At 40.2% G+C, this 22946-nt stretch overlaps 1 protein-coding gene across 3 annotated transcripts in view; it reads right to left on the bottom strand.

The window, feature by feature from the left end:
- SPIDR (scaffold protein involved in DNA repair) overlaps positions 1-22946 on the bottom strand; it is a 207965-nt gene that overhangs the window by 180174 nt on the left and 4845 nt on the right. The window contains exons 1-5 of one of the 3 annotated variants that reach the window (XM_069779306.1): positions 20963-21181; positions 19763-19918; positions 18628-18706; positions 16979-17161; positions 13999-14156 (exon numbers count right to left, since the gene is read on the bottom strand). In XM_069779306.1, the coding sequence (XP_069635407.1) occupies positions 13999-14156; positions 16979-17161; positions 18628-18706; positions 19763-19918; positions 20963-20989 (603 nt within the window). In that variant the 5' untranslated portion in view covers positions 20990-21181. Of the gene's footprint in view, positions 1-13998; positions 14157-16978; positions 17162-18627; positions 18707-19762; positions 19919-20962; positions 21182-22946 lie in introns of those variants that run through there. The other 2 variants (XM_069779304.1, XM_069779305.1) reach the window with 2 other exon arrangements.

Raw genomic sequence — 22946 nt, 5'->3', positions numbered from 1 at the left:
TTAAGAGTTTTAGCAAGTATTGATTTTCCACAGTACAATTTATTCTCTTTACAACACTACACAGTTAAGGTCATAAAATCAAACAAAAGAATTCCTTTCTAACTTTTTCTAGCATTGTTTGTTTATATTTCTACGCATGCAATTAGTCTGGTTTTATCTAGCAAAAATTAAAGCATTACTCTTTTTAGAAACTGAACATAGTGGGACTAACGCCCACCAGAGAGATTGAAGCACCAGGTATGAAGTTTCAGTTTTGCTAAAGAGCAGTAACCTATCAGATTCATTCTGCATTTTAGATGTAAACACCAAACCAGAACTTCCTTTTGCTTTAATCCCATAAACATTGGCATAATGCCACATAAGATAACATGTTAACCAGACTCTGGAAGCCAAGGACTTAAATGCACAATAAAGCAGCAATTAAGAAATTGTGGAGATCAAGGAAATAAAGTAAGAACAGCAAGAACAAGTCAGGCCAGAGACCTGTTGAACTCGGCATTCTATCTGGGACAGTGGCCTATATGAGATGCATAAAGCAAAGAAGAAGTACAAAGCAAGTGAATACTTCTTCCCTGATATACTCCTCCACAGTAAAGTGATTTGCAACTCCAGAACTTCACAAGGGAGCATCATTTGACTTATTAGCTTAATGGATTTTTCTCAACAAAAAAACCTGTCCAAACACTTTTAAACCAAACTCTGCAGAAGTCTGGTAATATTGTACAACTTCTTAATATTTTTCATGTCAGCAAAGAAAGTAATTGGAAGGGGCCACAGGTGGGTCACGAGCCATAGGTTTCCTATCCAGTCATTGTGGTGTATTATTGCTACAACACATAAAGAAGCCTCAGAAAAGTTAAGGAATGTTATGCTAAGACCTGTACCAAAAAATGCAAAAAGTGGCAACCTCTGTTCAATGACTTTGTGCCAGCTAAAAAGCCTGAGCAATGAAGTGCATTTTAAAAAAGCCATAGTGCTGGAGGAAAAAAATACATTGAAAGATACTTTTCTTGCAATTAAATCCTACAATACTACCAACACTTGGGGATCTCCTTCAGGACATTTCATTCATTCATTCCAGTTCAGGAAAACACATAATCTACATTACCATCTTCTTTCTTCTTTTTAAAAGTGGAGCATAGTGCTGCTAACAAGCAGATGGAGAATTTTTACGATCTACTGGCTGCAAATCTCATAAAAATTAAATCCATTTGCTGTTCTTCCATTTAAAATATGCACGGTAACAAAGCAACAGAAATTAGCATTCAGTGGTCTCTTAAATCAACCTTCCCTGCTCAAAATGTGAAAATAAACCACCACACATTATATCACCAGTAGTCTTACTTTTTCGGCTCTGTGATGACGACAAGGATCATGACTGTGTCAAAGCCAAATGATTATTGTCTACATTATTACTTCTGACTGTTCAGAATGTCTGGAGCATGCAAGGCAGAGAGAAAACTTCCACCACCACTTTCCAAAATGCTTACAGATTAATTGATGGCAATTAAGTAACAGCTGAGTAACATTAAAAAAAACCATGCAATTCACATGCAGAGAATTTAAAGTTTTGCTTCTTCACAACCAAATTTTTAAAGTCATGATCCACAAGCAACTGCTGCATTAAATGTGCAGAAGTGCCAACCTGAGAACACTAAAGGTAGTTATGAAGTTATACTTAAACCAAAAAATTATGTGAAGTACTTTATAATAATGTAGTACAACTTCCCACCCCCTCCTAAATTTGTCTTCAAAAAGTGACTTGCACCATGTAAGTGTGGCATAGAAGTTATGTTGCCTTCCAGTATTATATAAATCATGTTCTAATTTTCCTTTCCATCACTTCCCCAATTATTTCTTCCACTTAGCTCCCAACACAATGAACTATGATGATGTTAACTAACTTAAATATTTTTACTCAGCATCCACTATGGTAACCGAGGAGGTAAGTGGAATATTTTTCACTTAGACTCATATATGAAAGTGATGAATCAACTCAGCATCTTCATTATCAACAAAAGTGATACATTCACTTTTTTTGGTTTTGTTTGGTTTTGTTTTTTGTTTTTTTTTTTAAACACTGAAGAAACCAAAACAGTTATTTTCCCAGACCTAGTTTCTCCTCTGAGCTCATGAGATTTAAGAAGCCATTAATATGTATGGGAACTATTTATCTAAAATTGTAAAGCCATGTAAGAAAAGAATTCTCTGCCCTGTTCTGATGCCCACTTAACTACTTCCCCCCCGCCCCGTTAGTGCTAAGTTTTTAACAATGAAATGGTCTTACAGAAAAGTAATCACAGGATCTTTAAATTATAAGTAATATAAGCCACAAGTCAAAAATAATGCAAGAAACAAATCTAGCTCTATAGTTTGCATGGCAAAAAAAATGTGGAAAATGAGACTGAAGTGCACCTAAAGGTTAAAAAGTAGATGGAAATAATCACCCTCCAGTATTTTTTTCAGACTTGTAAAACATCGATTTCGTTGTTGTTTAAACTGATGACCTTATCTGCTGTCCAGCTCATTGTTTTTTAGGTATATGAGCATGGCAATTATGTCCCATTTTATTTCCTCTTCCTAAATTTGTACTCTTTGAAAAGTCTGCATAACCTGGTATTTTTTAATTCAACCTTCCCCCACAAACTATGTAAGAGAACAATACATCTCTTTCTCTCCTTACCTTCTCCTCCAATAACTACAAGCTGAGGCTAATGACAAAGTTCCTTAGTGCAAAGAGGTGCCTTAACCCTTCCTTTCTAAACCAGTAAGTAAACACCATACAAAAACTCCTATATCCTCCCAACACACAAGTGTCTTATATTATAAGGATGATCCTGCTGAGTCATGTAAAGGAGGAACACATTAGCCAAAACTCACTGTTGATGAAGTTTCCTGGTATACAGCTATATAATCTGGTTTTACAAGCACCTCTGTAAAACTGTTACATTACTGTCTGTAATATTGTTAATTCTTTTCTCTGTACATGTCTGCAAAGATCAAAGTGAAAGGAAATATGATGCTTTATCTACAATTGCTACTAAAAGGTCTTTTTTCTAATTCTGTCTTAAACACATAATGCATTATTAGACTGGGGTATCTACCACCACCAAATGTCTGGAGACCATGAACTTAAATTGGTTCAGAAAGCGACCGAGCTGCTTCCTGAAGGATAAAACTCAATACGTCTCTCAGACTTAATAATCTCAATGCAACTTCTGGCTCAGGAAGCACCTAAACAGCAATAGAGATCCTCCATATTCCACTGCACAACATTTAATGTAGTCTTACACTTTTTTCCCAATGCTATTATAATTTAGGACCTGAGCTAGATGAACCTTCAATATAATAATCCTGTATCAACAGTTTATGAATAACACATTATTTATTACTTTAGCATTATGCACCTATCTCCAACTTCAGCCCACACCATTATAAACTCATGCATTCACATACATGCTCCAAAAGGGAGCTGCAACTACTGCGCTTAGTATGGTGGATTTATACTATTTCTTCTTTTTATACTGCTAGTTATACTGTTCTCCCATTCCAAAAGATCCTGAAGTGCTTCACATCCTAGACAACTCACTTTATTACTGGAACAAACCAGATTAACAATGAAACTCAGCAACACCGATTTATTTTTCTAATGTCATGATGCTTAAATGTACTTCAACAAATGCATATGTTTAAAAAAAGAAAACCATATTGCTTTTCCAATTAGTCATAAAAATGAAAGATTTCAATTAAAAAAAAAAACAACAAACAAAAACCAATCTTACCTTTGTATTTCTCCCTCACCCAATCAAGCAAGTTAAAGAAACTTAGTCTTTGAAGCCTGTCACCAATTCACTCCAGGGAAGCTAAATGCTTCTCTAGGCAAGTCTGGCTACAGCCATCACCCTCTACAAAAATCTATGTTGTCTCAAAGGCTCCTCTCCATCCCTATGTCTGTTCAGAAAGCTTTATTAAAAACATGAGGTAAGCATAAACTAGACTACATGAAAAAAAACCCTGCAGAAGCCAGACAGAGCAGCAGGTGGTAGAGAACTACAGCTACAAAGGGCATCCACTGCACTGCACCAAGTAGAGAGCGATGTGCAACATCAGCTTTTGGTATGTGACTTCTCAATTGCTCTGCAGAGAAAGCACCGAGGGTGGCAACAGAAAGAGGACAAAATTCATACACGCTGAAAAAGCCCACAGCATACAAACATGGGAATAGCTGTAGGGGAATCTACCAAGAATAATTCTAGCCCCTTACTTTTCACTCTAACAATGATTAATGTCAGATGTTTACGGAAGAGTTTAAAACAGGACAAGCATGTGGCAATGCTGCCACAGAACAGTCTCCCTGATTTCAGTTTGTGGCTTCAACTAGAGGCAAGATCTTTGTATTTAATCCATAACAGATTTGTCTTCCATGAGTTTGTCCAATTAGTTTTGAATCCATGTAACCTTTCAGCATCCATATCATCCTGCAGCAAGGAGCTCTGCAGCTCATATGGTGGGATGAATAAACTCCTTTTTAACGCTGAATCAACCTGCTAGTTTCACTTGATGTCTCCTAGCTCTGTACAGTACCTAGTCATTTAGTTTACGTCTTCCTATTTGTGATTCATGGGTTTCTTTCCTATCCTCCCCAAAGCAATCTCTTTTGGAGGTTGAAGGCTTCTATTCTACAGAATTTTTCTCATGCAGAAAACATCCCATACATCTGATCACTCTTACCAACTTGTTCTGAAGCTTTTCTAGTTCCACTGCACCTTTTTTTTGTGAATGGGAGGATCAAAACCACTATCCACAAGTACAGTTGATGTGAAAACTTAGTGGATTTTTAAAGTTGCAGTGTTTTTAGCAGCTTTTCAGGGTATTTAAACACCAACAAAAACCTCAACCCTTCTCGTCCATGACTACTTTATGTCAGGATGAAGCTGCTCTGCCCATCGTGTTTGCCTTCGCAAGCAGACAGTTCCAGTCTGCTTTTCTCACTTAGCTTCAATGGTCCTTTTCCCATGCACAGGAAGGTATCAAGGTGTCCACAAAATACTAACAAGTCATTTCCTCTCAGAAGCATCAAACTTCCCAGCAGCCCCACTGGGATTCCTACAAAGGGAGAACCAGGCTTTCCTCTACTAGTGTAACAAGAAAAACACACATAGAGAAACAAGAGTTGTGTGCAGAACGCTGGACACTGCCACAACAGCACTGCGCTGGTGAGACACCTAATGTGAGGAGCTGCCACAGCCACCATTGGTGTTGCAACCAGATAAGAGTTATTTGGTGGCACAGAACTAAATAATTTATTAGGCAAGAGAGAACTGGTAAACTGAGACCGAGCAACGACCAGATGAGGGTGAATAGGGACAACCGAGTGAAACAGCGACCATGCTGGCAAGAAGAGACAGAGTGGGAGGAGAATGACTGGGACTGAGTCAAAAAGTATGCCACTGTGCTGGGACTGAGCGGTGAATCAATAGCCAGGTGCAAGAGCTTCTTCATGTGTCCAGGAAGTGGGAATAGTAAAGCCGGGCTGAAGTTGTGAGTAGTGGGAGAGGTATCATATGAAGTAACAATTTGTGAGCATATTTCCAGAGAGAGCAAGAACAGACAAAGACAAAACCATCAAGTAGTCAAGGCTGCTGCCCTGGTCTGAAGGCAAAGAGCAATATGCTAAAGAGAAGGAAAAAAAAAGCATGGGAGCAGGGTTGTATGCAGCTGGCATATTCATGAGAGTGTGCTAACAGATTCCTGCAGAGCAGGCAAAATCCTCTTTATCATTTTACAGTTACGGTTCTAGCCCGTCGATACAGACCATCTCCACCGAAAGGGTTAATGAGTCACCAGGGTTATTAGTCTGGAATGTAAGTGTCCTGATAACAAAAGAACTGTAAATCTGAATTGTCATCTACAGATGATTCAGACATTTGTATAGAAACTGTTTATCACAAAGCAAGACCAACAGAACATGACACAGACCCTGCCAAACTGGATACGAGAGACATTGGGATTTCACCCCACCCCAGTCCCATCTCATTGTCCCCAGGAAAGCCAAACCCCTGCCTAACAAAAGTTTCCACCTCCAAATTTCTTAAGTTTTATTATAAACATTCTCAGTTTTATTCCATTTGTTCTACTCCCATTTACTCCTCTCTTATCTATCCAACACACTTCCACATTCTGATGGAAGCCAGGAACTATCGTCCTGCTCCCCATACCATACCACCAAACTGCATTCTTTCCAAGCAAAAGGTACAGTGGCATGACTTTAAAAAAAACCCACAAAATAAAAAAAAAAAACAAAAAACACATAGCTGCCTTCTTCCATGCGAGACAAAAACAAGCACAGATATACAAGAGCTTCATCCATTAAAGAGAGGGAAAAGCACGCTAGAATACCTTGGGGTTTTTTAATAACCTCGAGCTTAGTATAGAATAGTTTCTAAACTTTGGTCTCCCTGTGCTTTCTAAGGTATTCTAAACTTATTTCCAGATCTTCACAATTTAGTAGATTCTACAAAGAGCCGGTATACACTACACCTTACCACCAAAGGAACAGTTCTGTTTTGGTGAAAAGTAACAATGAACTTTTAAGAAGATGAAGCCTAAATACATGGGTAGTTGGATGATTCTGGTACACCTCATGCTTTACTTGTTCTACCAGGAATTGGATGACCTTGGACATGCAAATAACTTACTTTCACTTAGTAGCCATTCTATAAGCAGTATTACACACGTGTTTTTTTCCAGAGAGCCTTGTGTATTTCTGTCTTGCATTGCTGCCACAAACCCCTAGACTAGTAAGGTTCACTTGTGAAAAGATGCAAGCTGCAACTGCAGTAGGTACCTTAGAAGGACAAGAAATGTTTTCTTCACCACTGGATGCAACAAACATGCCTGGTAGTAAAAAAAGCATTTTACTTTCCCTGATATGTTCGGTCCTTCACCTGACGCAACAAACTGGCATGATGGGTGACAGAACCAGCCACTAAAAGATTATAAAATTATTTTTAAAACAAAGTGACAACCCACAAAAAAGACTGAACCAAAGCCTTTTAGAGAATTCAAGTCATTAGCCAATCTAACTCTGTCCAGATCTCCTTCCAGAACACAGTATTTAGAAAGCACATTTATCAGAACAAGAAGTGATTAAGAGTGGTCCTACGTATTCCACTAAAACTTCTCCACCATTTCCTTCAAAAATGATTTAAAACAAATTCAAACCAATCTCTCCTCCAATTTGGCCTGAGGAGTCCCGAGACAGTTTGGAAGACAAAGTTAGATAAATCAACACCCAGCAGCTTTCTCACTGTCCTCACCGCTCTTTGCAGAGTACAAAACTATTAGCAAATTATCCATAACGGCAAACAACAGAGCACCTCCCCAGAGGTAGGGAAACAAGAAAGACAAAAGCCTTCAACTTCCTATTAATGTTGTTAACTCTTCTGACTTTATCCTTGTCTCTCCTTTCAGAGGAGAGCACTGCACTCCCAGATGTGCATGCTCTGCTCTTTCCTGGGGCCTCTTCTGCTGTAGCACCAGACAGGCTACCAACAAGAGACAGACAAGACCCTTCTTCTTTGCTTCACCTCTCGAGATGGAGGTCAGGGCCCTGACAAGGAAAACATATATCACTTTTCTTCTCCCTAGTACTCCTGAAGACTCTCAGCAGTGCTGTGAAGAGAGCCATGCCGCCAAGAGGTGCCAGGCCTGAGGAAATGCAGATGCCTCCTGCAGCACGCAGCCGCAAGAAAACTAACACAGGCCACTTGAATCTTGTTAAAAACAGCAGGCAAACATGGGGAGAAGGGGGGAAGACAGCAAGGAGGGGGCATTCGATATGCAGATGCCAAGATAGCAATGCTGTCAGCTGCACTTAAAGTTGTTGCTCTCCAGAGCTGTGCAAGAAAGAATATGGAGCTAAGCTGAAGCCTTAAATTAAACAAAGCAGAGGGGCTGGATTAGCATGCACAAACAGCCTGGTGCTTCAAACAATATAAAAATACAGTCTGGGAATGACAGCACAAGGCAGCAAGGTCTAATATCTGTTTATGTCACTGTGGTAGCTCCTGCGATCCATCAGATTTTGTACACCCAGAAAGTGGTACGCAGGAGTCTGTTATACTTAGCTAATAAGACATCCAGCAAATTTCACAAACTAGGCACAAAGAAGTACAGCTACCTCAGTGACACTCTGGATCACCTACAAGAGCATACACACATACATGCAAGCACCTGGAAGTATGACTACTGGGATCAAAGAAATTTCCTTCAAAATAGCCACCATGGACTTTCAACATTTTTACACCACTGAAAAGACACTTAATGAGTGTCAAGACACTCATATGACTGACTGCGTCATTCTTCAGGAGGATAATGAGCCAATTCAGCTACACTGAGATTTCAACTCCTATCTCTCAGAATTATAAAGAAAAGTCTTCCCAAGATACTTTAAACCATCAAAGCAAGGAACATCTGAGCCAGTTAAGTATTAGCTGAACTAGTATCTTCAATCCTGATTTAAAATTTACGGAGTCATTGTTTAACTGGAAACTTAAGAGAAGCTAGTTTTAATACAGACAGCCACAGTTTACCCAGAAATATGCTGTTTCCTATTCTGATAATCTGAGCAAATCATGGAAACAGAAAGTTGAGAGGGGAACTATTGTCTGTGATTAAGTAAAAAAGCTTCAACTCTTCATTTCTGGATCAGAAGATGCAGAGACATCCCTGCAGATGGGATGCAGCAGAAAGCAGCTGGTGCACAAGTTCAGTTTTGTCTAGTAGTTCAGGTATAAATCATTCCACCTTGCTGATATGAACGCAAAAGTCATCTGTTTCTGTACCACTATTGACTTGCAGTCTTTTGATTAATAGGTGTTGCCTAAAAAGCCCACCTGAAGAGCCCTACTAGAAGAGACCAGTTCTACCCACAGAAGTAAGGTTCCAGTTTTTGGGGAGACAGAGAGGAGAGAGGCAGGGAAGGAAGAAGGATGTTGCCCAGACTGGTTATGCTGTCTCCATCCTTACGAGTTTTCCAAGATCCAACTGGATAAAGCCCTAAGCAACCTTGTCTGACCTTGCACCTGAGCCTGCTTTCTGCAGGTTGAACTGGAGACATTTTGAAGTCTCTTCCAACCTGAACTATTGCATGAAGTACACATTTAGAAATAAGAGTAAGCTTGTGGGTATTCTTGTATATATTCTAATAAGCTTCCTTTGGTAATGGACTGACAAGTTCTTGCAATAACATTGTCATATCATCACCCTTTATCAGTGTTAAGTCATCAGTCTGACAGGATGACACAAATTCCATTTGCCATAATAATGATTCCCTACCTTGAGATAACCTATTTTAAATTCTGTTACACAACAATAGTTCTAGATTCAATTCTAATTACCAAACCAATGATAGTTATAATTAGCATTATAATGGATCAAGAGAGCAAGAACATAAAAGCAGACCCAGAAATAACAGCAAAAACTTGGCCTACTCATCTTTTAAGTGATCTCTTCAGAACTTCATTCGGTATGTGGAATCGCCCTCAATGTAGTACCCCAGAAGGACTCAGCTGGGTTTTTTTTTTTTAAAAGCAAAGACAAGACAGTAATAAATCCATGAACTAAGCAACTGAGTGAACCTTATTTTGATAGATGAGAAGGCCTCAGGTAAAAGACATACACCTACATACATCCATGTGCAGGAAAGACTTCTCAAATAATGTGTTCTTCACTCAGAGAAAACCCCCAAATTAACCTTTTGCACAATATTACAATGATTTTTGCACAAGATGCAACAACATCACATCAGATCGCCCACTGACAGGGCACACAGACTGCAGCACAACAGAGAGCTGAGAACACGGTGGTGATCCATTTAACAGAGTTTTGAAACATATAAAATATGGCAATTCTCTTTTTCAGTTGCCTATCATCATACAGCAAAATACTTTGGGGATATTACCATTCTGTATGTCTTTAAAGGAAACAAGCTGTTAACCAGGTGGCTTTTTGATGAATTTTCAGCCAAATTAGAAGTTACAATCAGCAGACAAGCTTATTAGCGTGCTCTGTAATAAAGAGGGTCTGCTATAACAAGTTAAGCTTTATTAATGCTGCATAGCAAGTACAGATGACTATCTAATTCCTACACATTAGCAATATAAAGGGCAAAAAATTATCCTCACACCATTCTGTGATAAGTCTCACTTGCCTTGCCTATAAAGCAAGCAAATCTGGCTACTCAACAGAAACTGGTAAGTAGATTTAACACACAAGACAAAAAGAAAAGACCATACTCTGTGAGATACCAAAATTATGTACTCCATAAAAACACTGGCCTACTTTAAGGGATTAAGTTACAGAAAGTGTTTTAAGGAGGGATCTTAGTATGGAAGATGATGCCACTCAGTGCACAGGGCCAGAGAAAGTTCCCAGTTTAGGAGACAGTGTAGCAGGAGACATGAATTCACCTACAAGAGCACTAGATTTCATTTAATCCCTAGCATTAAAATATTTAGAAGTTGAAAATAATTCAGAGATGAACAACGGAACTTCAGCTCATGAGACAAGGTCTCTGCACAAGTCAGACAAAAAGTAGTCATTACCAATGCATAAAAATATGTTAGATCAATTTTGAGGTGATTACATGGTGCTCTATCTGGAAAACACGTACGCTGCAAAATTGACATTAATGGTTAATCTTTATTTTAGCACCATAGTCTCCAAGAAAAAGGTCAACTAGGCATCCACCACAGGCAACTGAAAGCAGAGGAACTCTCAGAATAAAACCACCTGGGATCAGGCGTTGCCAGATCTTTGTCCTGCATCACCTTAAGCAAAAATTCAACCAGTTACAGGTCAAAGGAAAGTTAACAATTAAAAAATAACTCTCCCATCCCCTAAAAATATATAAAGGAAAGTAAAGCATGACCATGTCATATCTTATACATGTTTTCTTCAAAAATTCTGAATTGAACGAAAACCAAAAATTAGCTAGCAGCTGCTCACCACGAGACCAGCTTCAACTTGCCTTCCTCATTATTCTCTACCAAGCAGCTTTACACGTCAGAGGTGGCTAGTTGATAGGAAAGACACAGCACAGGGACTCTGAACATAAACTGAATCCCGACTGTAGCTCTACACTCTACAGATTAGCAAGAGTTTTACCTTCATACCAAAACAATACATGAAGTCTTTTCTACATAGTTAATTATCACTGAATAAAAGTAATTTTCAAATTAGATCTGTTGTTAAATAAGGGGGGAAAAAGCAGCCATTAAGTTATTCATCTTTTGAGATTTCCCATTAGAAACCTACTACACTCCTACCATGGGTAAATACTACCATAAAGATATTTTGGCAGCAATCCTAAACCTCCAGAACCTCTTGGCATTTGGCATATTTTGAAGTGGGGTAAAATAAATTTCATGGTCTTTTGATTATCTACACACTCCATTAGGTTCCAGAGATTTAGTAAATACCGCAAAAAATGATGATATATCAACATTTGGCTTTTTTTCCTTCCCCTACCATGAAGTAGGCCACAAAATTAACAGGCCTTTTTAAAGACTACTCATACAGCAAATGACCTCCTATAGTGAACACTGCTTTTCTCTTCTCTCTTGGAAACCTCTCAAACAGCTTGCCTGCAATTTTTCTAGGAAAACAGCATATCCCAAGTAAAGCAAAACAAAGACTGCAACAGGCACAGCGATCGCTGGGGATTTACCCTCCTGCATACACCAAATTCCCAGAAGAAAGTTTACTGGTGAGGCTGACCACCCAAGAAAATTCCCACCGCATGGCACTCCAACTGGGAGGGGGGAAGGGGAAATCTGCAGAGGCATCCTCTGATTCCCAGTGCACCCACATCCTTTGTAGTAGCATAACTATTCTGCTTAGGGTTAAAAACTTTTTATTTCAGTATGGTTGCATCCGAAAAAGCCCTCTTGTGAGCACCACTTACTGATACGAACACGTCTCACAACATTTATCCAACTCTCCTTCTACATGGGGCTAAGTCACACTGGTATAATAAAAACAGAACAACTTTTACTGCTTGCTTAAATCCCAGTTCTGTTTTCCCAGGTTTATGCGGACCGTGCAGCCTCTTCTGACGCCGCTGCCCAGGACTCGAGCTATTTTAAATCAGTTCTTCACGAACCTGAAAAACACTTGACTAACCCTTGCTGAACTCCGAAGTACAGACGCTGAACTGCCACCGACACCCATGCGAGCGAGCCGAAAGCCGGCTCACATGGGTCACCACAGCAGCCGGCACGCTGCCATGCGCTACGTCCAGACCCGCTTTATTGACCCGCCGGCCGCAGCGCGACAGCGTCCCCGGACAGGCAGCAGGACCCTGCCGCGGGACTGATCCACGGGGAGACCGGGAACGGCTCTTCCGCCGGCCGCGGAACTCGCTGTCGCACCCCACCCATACTCCCTCCCGGTGATTTTGGTAAAGAATCCATACACAAACTTAAATGGGTTTAGTAAGGCTTTAATCCGCTTCGGTAACAGCCTTCCCCGTCCCCCTCTCTACCGCCGGCCGAAGCGCGGCCCGCTTCCCTCCCTCGTCGGCAGGCGGTGGCACGGCTTCAGCCTGCGTGCCAGGGCCGGCCCGGCGCTCTGCCCGCCGCCGGCAGAGCAGCCGCCGCATCGGCGGCCGGGGCCGGCGCGCAGCCCGGGCCTGCGGCGCCCTCTGCCGGAGCCTCGCCGGGAGCGCCTGGCCGCGGCCGCGGCCCCGGCCCCGGCCCCGGCCCCGGCAGGCCGGCGCCGCCCGAGGGAGCGGGCTTGGGGCGGGGCGGCCCGCAGGCGGGAGGGAGCGTGTGCCCTCAGCGGGCTCAGCGCCCCGGGCGGCGGCGGCGGCGGCGGCGCCAGGGCAGCCTCGCTGCGCCAGGGCTGCTCGAGCAAGGCTCCCCGGAGCCTCCCCTCGACCAGCCGAGTTTCCCCTGCTCTGCCAGATGGCCGCTGCCCCTTGCCTCCTCGCTGGGCTCCTCTCAGAAGGGTCAGAGCCCGCCTCGGCCTCCTCCAGGCCGGGCAAACCCAGTCCCTCCGCTCTGCCCGCCCGTGCCAGCCCCGGCTGGCGGGGCAGCCCAGCTGGTCGCCTCTCCTTCGCATCCTGGGGAGCACTGCAGGCGCGGGGGCTCGCTGGTGAGGTGCTTGCGGATGCAGCCAGCCTCCAGCACCAGAGGTTAAACGTTAACTTCGCCTAGGACAGTGTCAAGTCTGGAGTCTTTTAATACAAGTCATTTCACTGTAAGACACTAAATAAGGATTTCTGCTATTTATTCTATAGTTGATACAGCATGCCTTCTTTATAAATAAAGTTATATTTGCTACAGTAAAAAAACCAAACCAAAACAAAACACCAAACCCAACCACCAAATCTTAGCTGATAAGATTCAATATTTACTGCTGTCCCTTTGCTGAGCCCTGCAATCCTCATCACTGAAAAGGGAGTCCTGTAGTTAGTCCCTTACCTCATCGTCACTCTGAGAACACACTCTATTTGCAATACCTGGATTTTATATAGTCAAGGTCTCAAAGTACTTAAGAGAAATAGGTACCTGTCTCACCCACCACATCACAGGAAACTCGGACATCAACTGGCTACAGGCAGCCCTGGGCTGTAGAGAATCCAGATCATCACATCTCTGGTGAGAAACCTACCCACTTGGTCACTTTCTGCACACGCATTGAAATACAAGAAATTCCATTTAAACATAAGAACAAGCTTCTTTATGCTAGGGTGACCAAGCACTGGCACAGGTTGCCCAGAGAGGTTGTGGAGTTTCCAACCTTGGAGATACTCAAACCCCAACCGGACACAGCCCTGAGCAACCAGCTCCAGCTGACCCTGCTTTGAGCAGAGGGGTTTGACTAGACCACCCCCAGAGGTGCCTTCCTGCCTCAGTCATCCCGTATAAACACACTCCATAATTATAGTAGAAGCTTTTTTTTTTTTTCCTTAAACTTGAAACAGTTTCTTACCTTACGAAGTTCATCATTCTCCTCTTTGACAGGCAGAGAATTAAGATTTGTGCAAGAGTCCGAGTCTGATATTTCCAGTGAGCTGTCATCTTTTTCTGATTCATCACACCTATCGGTGGAATCGCTACCCTTCTCCCAATCAATAAGCTCCGATTCATCTAAAATAAAATATTTGTAAAGAGTTTTTCTTAATTGCCATGTATCATTCATAAGCATGAAGTCAGAGTAATACTACAGTTATAGTTATCCCGAACTTGGGAAAAAAAAAGGCAACATTTTTTATGTATGTTCAACTGATCTTTATGTTTAACTATTTTGTAATCCTGTCTCTCAAAACTTAATCCTACTAGCAGACAATCTTCTGCAAAGAAAGGTATAAAAATTACATTTTAAAAAAAATTTCAAATGCAAAGAGGCAGTATATTTAACTGCTTAGGAAGGTAGGGGGTTTTTTAGTTTAGTTATTGATAGTTTTCCTAGATTTTAATTAGGGGTTTTTTTGCCCAGTTATGCTGGATTTTCAAATGCGCTTGTTCAGAAAAAACTGTTCTAAGCAAATACCTCAGACAGCAACCTGGAACAGCTGAAAATTTGGTGTAAGTTAACATCTGCTATTAGTGGTAACCCTCACAGAGAAATGAAAAAGCTACTTGAAATGGTCAAGTCCTAAAAGACCATGGCTAAATACATAGGTTTGCAAATCAAACCTCTAAGCACGTGAGATAGAGGCTTGTTTAGGATAAATTAATAGAAACAGGCACAAGAAAATTTTTTTTTTTTTGGTCAAAAAAAACACAACAAAATGGCAATAAACAAAGACATGCAGATAAAGATGCAGAACTGTTCTTCCACCATCCTCATGACCAGGTGGTATTTAATGCAGCGCCAGAAGTCTACTCATACCTCCGAGGATCTCCTGAAGCCAGTGGAAGCCTGAGCTGCCGTAGCAGCCTCACCACCCTTCAGGTCCAAATGCCCCAAGGTACTGAGAGGAAGAATCTCATTGTATTTGTATAAATTAGCATGTTCGGAGGAGGGATGAAAGCTTTTGGGGGTTTCATTTTTTGCTTTTGTAAATGTCACATTTCTAACACCAAAAGAATCATGTATAAGGGAGAAGCAGCAGAGAAAGGAGGCACCCGCAGAACACTCCAGGCATCTGTACAGATCCATGGAACTGTGACAGTACCTTCTGGAATTGGCAGTGCTACTATCGTCTAAATCACTAGTTTCTTCGTGGAACTTCCAAGCTTTTAAGTCACCCAGACAAATAAACACACAGCTCCGGTGTTGCCTGCTTTTTCCACACACATGAATGCATTTCTGTTTCTAACTAAGAAAGCTTCATCAGAAATTTTAAACACAGACATTGGTGACCAGGTAGCACAAAAAGGTTTCTCTTGAAGCTGTGTTGCAAGCTGCATGCAACTTGTGACAGCAGTGTAAATTCCTTAATAAAATACAAGACAATCAGTTTTGTCTTGTCACACTCAAGTACTAACACTCTGTCTCTGAAGGTGAACTTCACATGAAAGGACATGTCACTTTCAAAAATACTTTTTCAGGTATTGTCACCATACTTACAACTGTACCTATATATGAACACACACAGATACATGTGTAAAATACTGTAATTAGTGTATATGATGGTTACATGAAAAAGCATGGAAATTACAGTTCTTTCCCTCCCTGCTTCTTTCAATAACTGCTTTCAGCGTATTTGGGGGTTTAGAAGAAAAACAGGAAATGACTGGATTTCCTCAGTACCTTCAGGCAGATACATAATGCATCAGGGTTTCTTCATTTACACAGAGAAACCAAGTTTTGCTATCTTACAAGAGTAAAAACAATTCTGTGTATTGTCTCTTAAAAAAAAAAAAAAGATAATTAAAGATTAAACCCTGCAGGATATACTTGCAGGAGACAAGTGCAATAGAATGATATTAATGGCAGGTTAGAAAGATTCCTAGTGAGCATTAGACTGCAGTCTAGAAAATGGACAGTCCTTCCATTTCAAAAAGAAGGAAAGAAAATTACTAGGAGTTACAGAAGATGACCATCCAATATGTCAATGACACTGTTAAATCAATGACAAAAATATGGATGAAAGGAGGAAGATTTTGAACTTTTTATTTAAACCTAGGGAGCATGTTTAACTAGAGTCACACACAAAACAAAAAGTAAATCAGTCAATCCATTTGCTCAACTCACAGTGGTGTTTGAACACTTTGCCAGACATCTAGGATGTGAAGTCTAGCTGTAATGCTTCAGATCTAGCTGATGTATTACAAACCTAACCTGATTTATTTTTCACATTGAAAATACTTTCTAACAAGTTCTAATGCAAATTATACATTATCCTAATTAATGCTTATATAATAGAGCGCACAAGTAAAGATTTTTTTTGTCTTCAGCCGCACTTTTTAATCAGTTTCTCTCCCCTCTGTCATCCCCTGCTCCATGAATTAGAAAGCAAATCCTAAGAACAAAACTCATGGTTGTTCGCACAATACAGCTAACAGGGGAAACAAGGAATACTGTGTACTGAAATGAAAACTCACGCTACAGAACATGATGCTGTCTGCAGCTGCAAAATGTGCCACATCTAGTCAGTAGATGCAGACAACAGTATCACCAGTAGAACACAGTGGGCAGAGAAAGCTGTTCACAACCCCAGTATCAGTACCACAGCACAGAGAAGGAAATGGTACAAATAAATTATAATATACTGAAATGAACTGACATGCTTTACCTGCCTAACTATGCTCCTTTATTCCAAGGTTTAAAATTTTTGTACATTGATTTATACTAAGAGCTTATTCCATACTTGGACAAAATTGATGAAAAAAAAACACCAGCTGATTTAACTGAAAAAGGATTAGATCATGTCATTTTGTCAGAATGACCTCAAAGAATTTTCATTACAGCACTCGAAGTTGACAGAAGGTTTCTTGACAAATCTGCTTGCGTTTGAACTTACCTTCACTACTACTGTCCTCTAACAATAAATCATGTCTGCTAGGTGATTCCTCTGTTTCAGAAGCGTGATTTTTGCTGTGCAGCCTTGGAATCAATGTCTTATTTTCATCATCTGAAAAATCACTGCCACTAGAGGTCCATATTATGCCCTCAGCTTCCTTAGAGCTTTCAGCAGCAGCAAATCCTAATGAAAAGAATTGTAAAGTGTTAGATTGTTACAGAAATGTAATTTTGTTAAATTTAAAATTCTTAAAAATTAAACTATAATATTTTTGAACTGGAAAAAAATATCAATTCTGTCATGAGGTATCAGAGATTAATACTGGAGCATTAACTCACAAACACTTCATTTTATACAAGGCTATCATTCTGTCCTTCAGCAGAGTGAGGACAAGTAATGACTGTCTGACATATAGTCCTCTACACACAGTGCTAATGCTTCCACATGTGACCTTTTAAAATCATAAGTGGTTTAAATAAAGACTGTCCTTAGAATTCTGGGTTTGGGATTTCTCTGGCTTTATACAATGAATAACAAATGAATAAAAGTATTCCATCAGTAGAGATTACTCTCCAGTTTTGTCCTGAGATTAAAAAATTTTAAACTTTTCAGGACTAACAAAGAATAGCTGTTGTGTTTTTGAAGTGAGACATTTAAATTCAAAATACATTTCTTCATCATTTTTAACAACAAAAGCAAGGAGAAAATGCTTTGCTAATGCTTAGCAAAGAACATACAGAATTAGCAATCATAGGAAGGCAGAACTTTCCACTTCCTACCACTACTAAAGCTTTTTAGATAAATGGGAAGTTAGACAATTACTGGGGATTTGGAATTAGGCAGGAGGGCCCAGAGGAAACACAACCACATCTCCCTCCTCCTGCAACACACAGAGGTTCTTTTTAGAAATCTAGAGAAGCATGATTTTGAAACCCTAAAGGTAGACAAAAGGTGTGTAGGTCACCTACTTAACCCCAACAGAAGCAGCCCAGCTGCTGGAGTAAGTAGAAATACAAAGACTGAAGAAGCCACCACCCCCTCTTTCCTTCCCTTCCTCTGGACTCAAAAAGGGAAAGAACTGGTGGGAGTCAGTAAGTCCTCCTCCTCCTCCTCCTCCTCTTTATTATGCCTAGAGTTCTTTTTTTAATCACAACATTAAACAGACTCAGATGCATATAGAAGACTCTGAAAGCAGGAGGTTGACAAAGGTCTGGGTTTGTATCTATTGCTCATACTTACATGTTTTCTCGCGTGCCTGCTTGTCTGTCCCTAGCAGAAGAGAGAATAATTTCACCCTCTATCTAGACAGCTAAGGGTTGTTTTTCATTCCCTCCTCTTAAAAATGTGAAGAATTTCAATATACTGTCCCTGCTAGTACACACACTATATACAGCATTAGTGATGCTTCTTTCATTTGTTCAAGAGCAATAGCTGAAGTGCCTGCAGCTTTGCAGAATATATTTCTGGCACTTTAGATGAATAGAGGAGCCCAATCACAATAACATCACGACTGTGTCTCTTATCAAGATTAGCTTCGGATTACAGTAACAGAAGAAGAAAGCAACCAGTATTTTGAGCCAACTTCTACCTTGACAAAGGGCAAAGCAAAGTGACAATCTTCTGACAACACTAACATGAAATAGTTATACCTGCTGCACTTTCAGCAGATGTTAACAGTGGTCCAAGATGCTTCTTAATCCTGGACTTCTTATCAGTAGCTCTCAGGGACTATATTAAAAAGAGGCAGAGAGATTTAATCACCAAGACTTTAAAGGCAATTTTAACATGTAGTAATACAGTCAAAACTGTTATTCACCCACCACAATTTAGCAGCGCAATTTCAAATCAGTTTTTCTATCTTCTACTAGACTGTGATATAGTGAGTGAGGTAATAAAGCATGAGAACAGTAACATAGTTCTAATGAAATAATGTGAAAAAAGGTGAATTTTCATTATTTTGGAAAATAAAAACTTACTGTGACTATGAAAGGAATCACATCCAACCTTGCAAAGAACAAGAGCCAGTGTTTTCAGCATTAAAATGTCAAAAGTGGGCAGGAAAAGCATGCTTGATAAAGCATGTGCCCTATTCAAAGGTTACAGAAAGAGGCACTCAGTGGCCCCGTCTCTGATTTTATTAAATCCCACAAGCTATGCGACAGTGTGACTGTTCAGTACCAGAAGAAGAAACAGAAAAGCAACTTGGCTGAAAATGATTTTCAGCACAAAGCACTTCTCACTCAGAGCAGGCTGAACATCTCTGTTCATGACCAGCAAGACCAACACACACGAAGAAAATTAAGCACAATTCCATGTATCATACAAAAGAGCATCTGCACCAAGACCCACATCTGCAGGGTAATCAAAAAGCAGGATTTTCTACAGTGAATTCATTATTGCAAACATACTCTTTAGATCTAGCAAAAAATCTTCAGATGCAAACTAGAGTCTTTTTGTTCCGTATTTTTTTAGGAAATGGAATACTCTATCCCAAATGTCAAATTACTTTTGTATCCCTCAGTGTATTACTGAAATTTTCCAAGTGATAAGTACTACCTAAAACATATTAAATTATGCTCAGAAAATTACACTAACAAGTTAAGACAATGTCCTTATGTAACCTTGCTTTCCATTTTTGTCTACTGTGACAGTTACAACAATATGCTGTTAATTGGGAAACAACACAAAAAAGGGCAACATCTTATAAATCAACCAAGCATGGAAATTGGTTTAACTGTCAGTTTGCATCTCTTTCTTACACCATTAAGTAAGCCAGCATTTTACCTCCAGCACTGAAGTGCTCTGAAAACCATCCCCACACCTAAGCCACGCATCCGAAATCGAAGTAGCAGCTACTGATGTCCTGACATTCGATTTTTTCAGCTGTAGGGGTGTCTCATCTGGGAAGGGTGTGCATTCTGCATTCCAAAATCGTTTCCGCTACAAGGAAAAACAAACCCATTAAAAACACTGTGTACACATAATTCTTTTCAAGTGAACTTTACTTAATCTAGACCGCCCCTTTTTCTGAATACTCACAAATATAAATTCCAATTTTAAATGAGCTGGGGGAAAAAAGTCTTGAACACTTGCAACCATTTTTTATGCAACACCATGTAATAACAACCCTAATGTCATGGGTAAATTTAATTTCTAATAAGTACACCACTTTTTGTTGATCTAAGTTACATTTGTAGTAACTGTTAGCTGCCCAGTGAAGCTGAAAATATTATCCTGAACAGGAACAGTTCAGTAAAATACAATTTAACTAAATAATTCCTTCAAACTCACACTTAATCTGATTGAATTCTGTGTTACAGAGGAGGTCAAACTAGATAATCATTATCCAGCTCTTCATTAAAAACCAACCAGCCAGAAAACTCCAGACTCTTTCAGCTTTAAGAATTACATTTGTTTTCACAACCATTTCCCCAAAAATGGTAGACAAAGTGTTGCATTCCCCTTGCATGGGATGCTGGAAGTCATTTGGACTATTAGATAAGTCACGAAACAGGATGCTGATTAGCATCCAGTGCTAATTTCATGCAACAGATTTTAACATCCAAGAACAGCTGAAGCTGAGAGAATTGCCTGCTATCACATCCAAAGTTATCTTTAAGATTCTGCACCAGTTTATACATATAAATTGATCTTAAGCACGATAAACATCTTAGTGCACTCTGCTACTGAAACTTATCTTACAAAATGTTGACTATACTGCCTGAATAAGTCTTTCTTCTTTTGATACACTTTCTCTCAATCAACTGCAGTTCCTATCTATATTTAAGAATTACTCCAAAGTTATGTTAATCAGCATGTACATTTTCAGCCAGGCTGGTCCATCAGGCCTGTGACATATGCTTTAAACTAAGAAACATATGCAAAAAAAAAAAGTCTTTGGCAACTTTTGTCCATTTTGTAACTGATAATGTGTATTTGTTTCCTCTACATCTTTTGAGTGCTCGCAAGTACTTGTTCTAGTACTTTCCAAAAGCATACAGTGAGCAGCATCCCCTCTGGTCAGCTGGTCCCATTGTCGCATGGTGAGAAGGCAGAGTAAAACAAGTGGGCTTTGCAGTTCCCTCTGATGGCAGCTGACCTTGCCAAGAGCCTCTTCTAAAAATCACTGGGGGTATTTACAGCACAAAGCAGCTACTACAGAGGTCATTATCACCAAAGTCAAACTGTCCTCATAACTACTCCCACCGATATATAAATAAACACAACCTTGAATCTGATGTGGTATTAAATAAGGAATCAAAAGTATTTTAATAAGAACATGATGTCAAGTAAGGAGGCTATGGCAGTTTAAACAAGAAGGGTTAACATTATTACACAAAGAGAATTTAAATCCTGCTTTCCTCCCAGTGAAGATGCTGGCCCAAGCTTCTATTTCCAGAGAGCTTACACATGAACCTTCAGATTGTGGTATCCTCTTGGTAAGTATTCCTGCCTCTGCACAGAGGAAAGTATGGACAGGGAAAATACTAATAACTGAAACACGTCAAGACTCATTTTTTGGTTCTGTGGCAAAATGTCACAGCAAGGCCTCACTCCAGTTGGAGATGTTCGCTTCACCTCCATGTCCCCCAGAATGGATGACTTCTGCCAGGCTCAGAGTTAACAGTATAACCAGTAGTGCACCAAGGCTCAAAATCATGCCATGGCTCTAGTTGGCTTTTTCAATTTGGGGATTTTTTTGGTTTGGTTTGGGGTTTGTTTGGTTTTTTTTAAACCTTAGCCAGTGCTGGAAGCCTTGTTTATACAAATGTTTTCATAGCTTCAAGATGATTTTGCAAGATACATTTTTGCAGACAAAAACTTACAGTGTAAGATGCAGTTAATCTAAGCTTATTTCTTAAATGGGACACCCTAGTTTGAAGAATGTGTATCTGTGCCAATAACAGCATTATAACTTGTACATAGGTTTACAATACACTGCTTTTGACAGTCAATTAAAAGTAGAAACAGTTGCAAACAAGTGAAAAAGCCACATAAATGCATCCACAAAGAGTTACATAAAACAGGCTTTGTAATGTATTTCTGTTGTTAGGAAGCCCAGTAAACACAGAACTAGAGAATTACTCTCTGTTAAATTTCTCATCCATGTTATTCTTAAAACCATTACATACCCTGGAGACAGAATCCCTCTATTTCTGTATGCTGCTCAATACCAACAGAGCAAAGAAAGAGCACAGCATAAGATGCAGGAGACGAACAGCAGAATGTGGCAGCTGAGGTACAGCCAGTGGTGCCCATCTGTCAAGATTTGGGAAGGGAATGCCATATAATAATGGGCAGGATAAAAGCTACACATTAACTCCCTCTCCCTAGGTAAGAAGAGTTAGGGTGCATATAGAAAAGGTATCCTTACAGTTGACAAGATTTTAAAAAATGCTAATACGAGTAGAACACACAGCTGGGTTTATGCTTAGATGGCATAGATGGTTATGCTTGTATTTAAATTAAGAGTGCAATGTGAAGTGGCTCTGGGAATGACTTTTAAACAGCTGGGAATATTCCTTCAGAGGCACTACACAAGCATGGCTGTGACAGGCAAAAAGATAGTTTTAATAGTTAATGAGTGTTAACGACAGAAGAGTGTTATTTAATCCTCCACTTCCCTAGCCTGGATAAAAGCAGGGCTGCTCAGGTTTTTAGAGCAGCACTACAGGGATGTCTCAGTGCAGGTGGTCTCATGACAAACCAGGAACAACTGGAGTCCCCTCTCCCCCTTATTCCCAAGCACTTGGTACTCACCAGCCTCTGTGCAGACACAGTGATAAGGAACCAAACCAGCAGAAAACCTCTTTGGGAAGAAGCACTAGTTATCTACAGCTGGCACAGCAGTGGAAGAAAGTATGCAAGGACCAGTGGGACCACTCCAGCAGCTGCTTGACACCATGTCAGCTTAATTACAACCTGAAGAACTGTCAGTACTGCTGACAGCTCTGGTTAATTACCTCTT

Source organism: Haliaeetus albicilla, chromosome 3 (assembly GCF_947461875.1).
Source record: "Haliaeetus albicilla chromosome 3, bHalAlb1.1, whole genome shotgun sequence".
Taxonomy (NCBI): Eukaryota; Metazoa; Chordata; class Aves; order Accipitriformes; family Accipitridae; genus Haliaeetus; species Haliaeetus albicilla.
The sequence above is the reverse complement of the archived record's forward strand: the minus strand, read 5'-3'. Positions and strand labels throughout refer to the sequence as shown.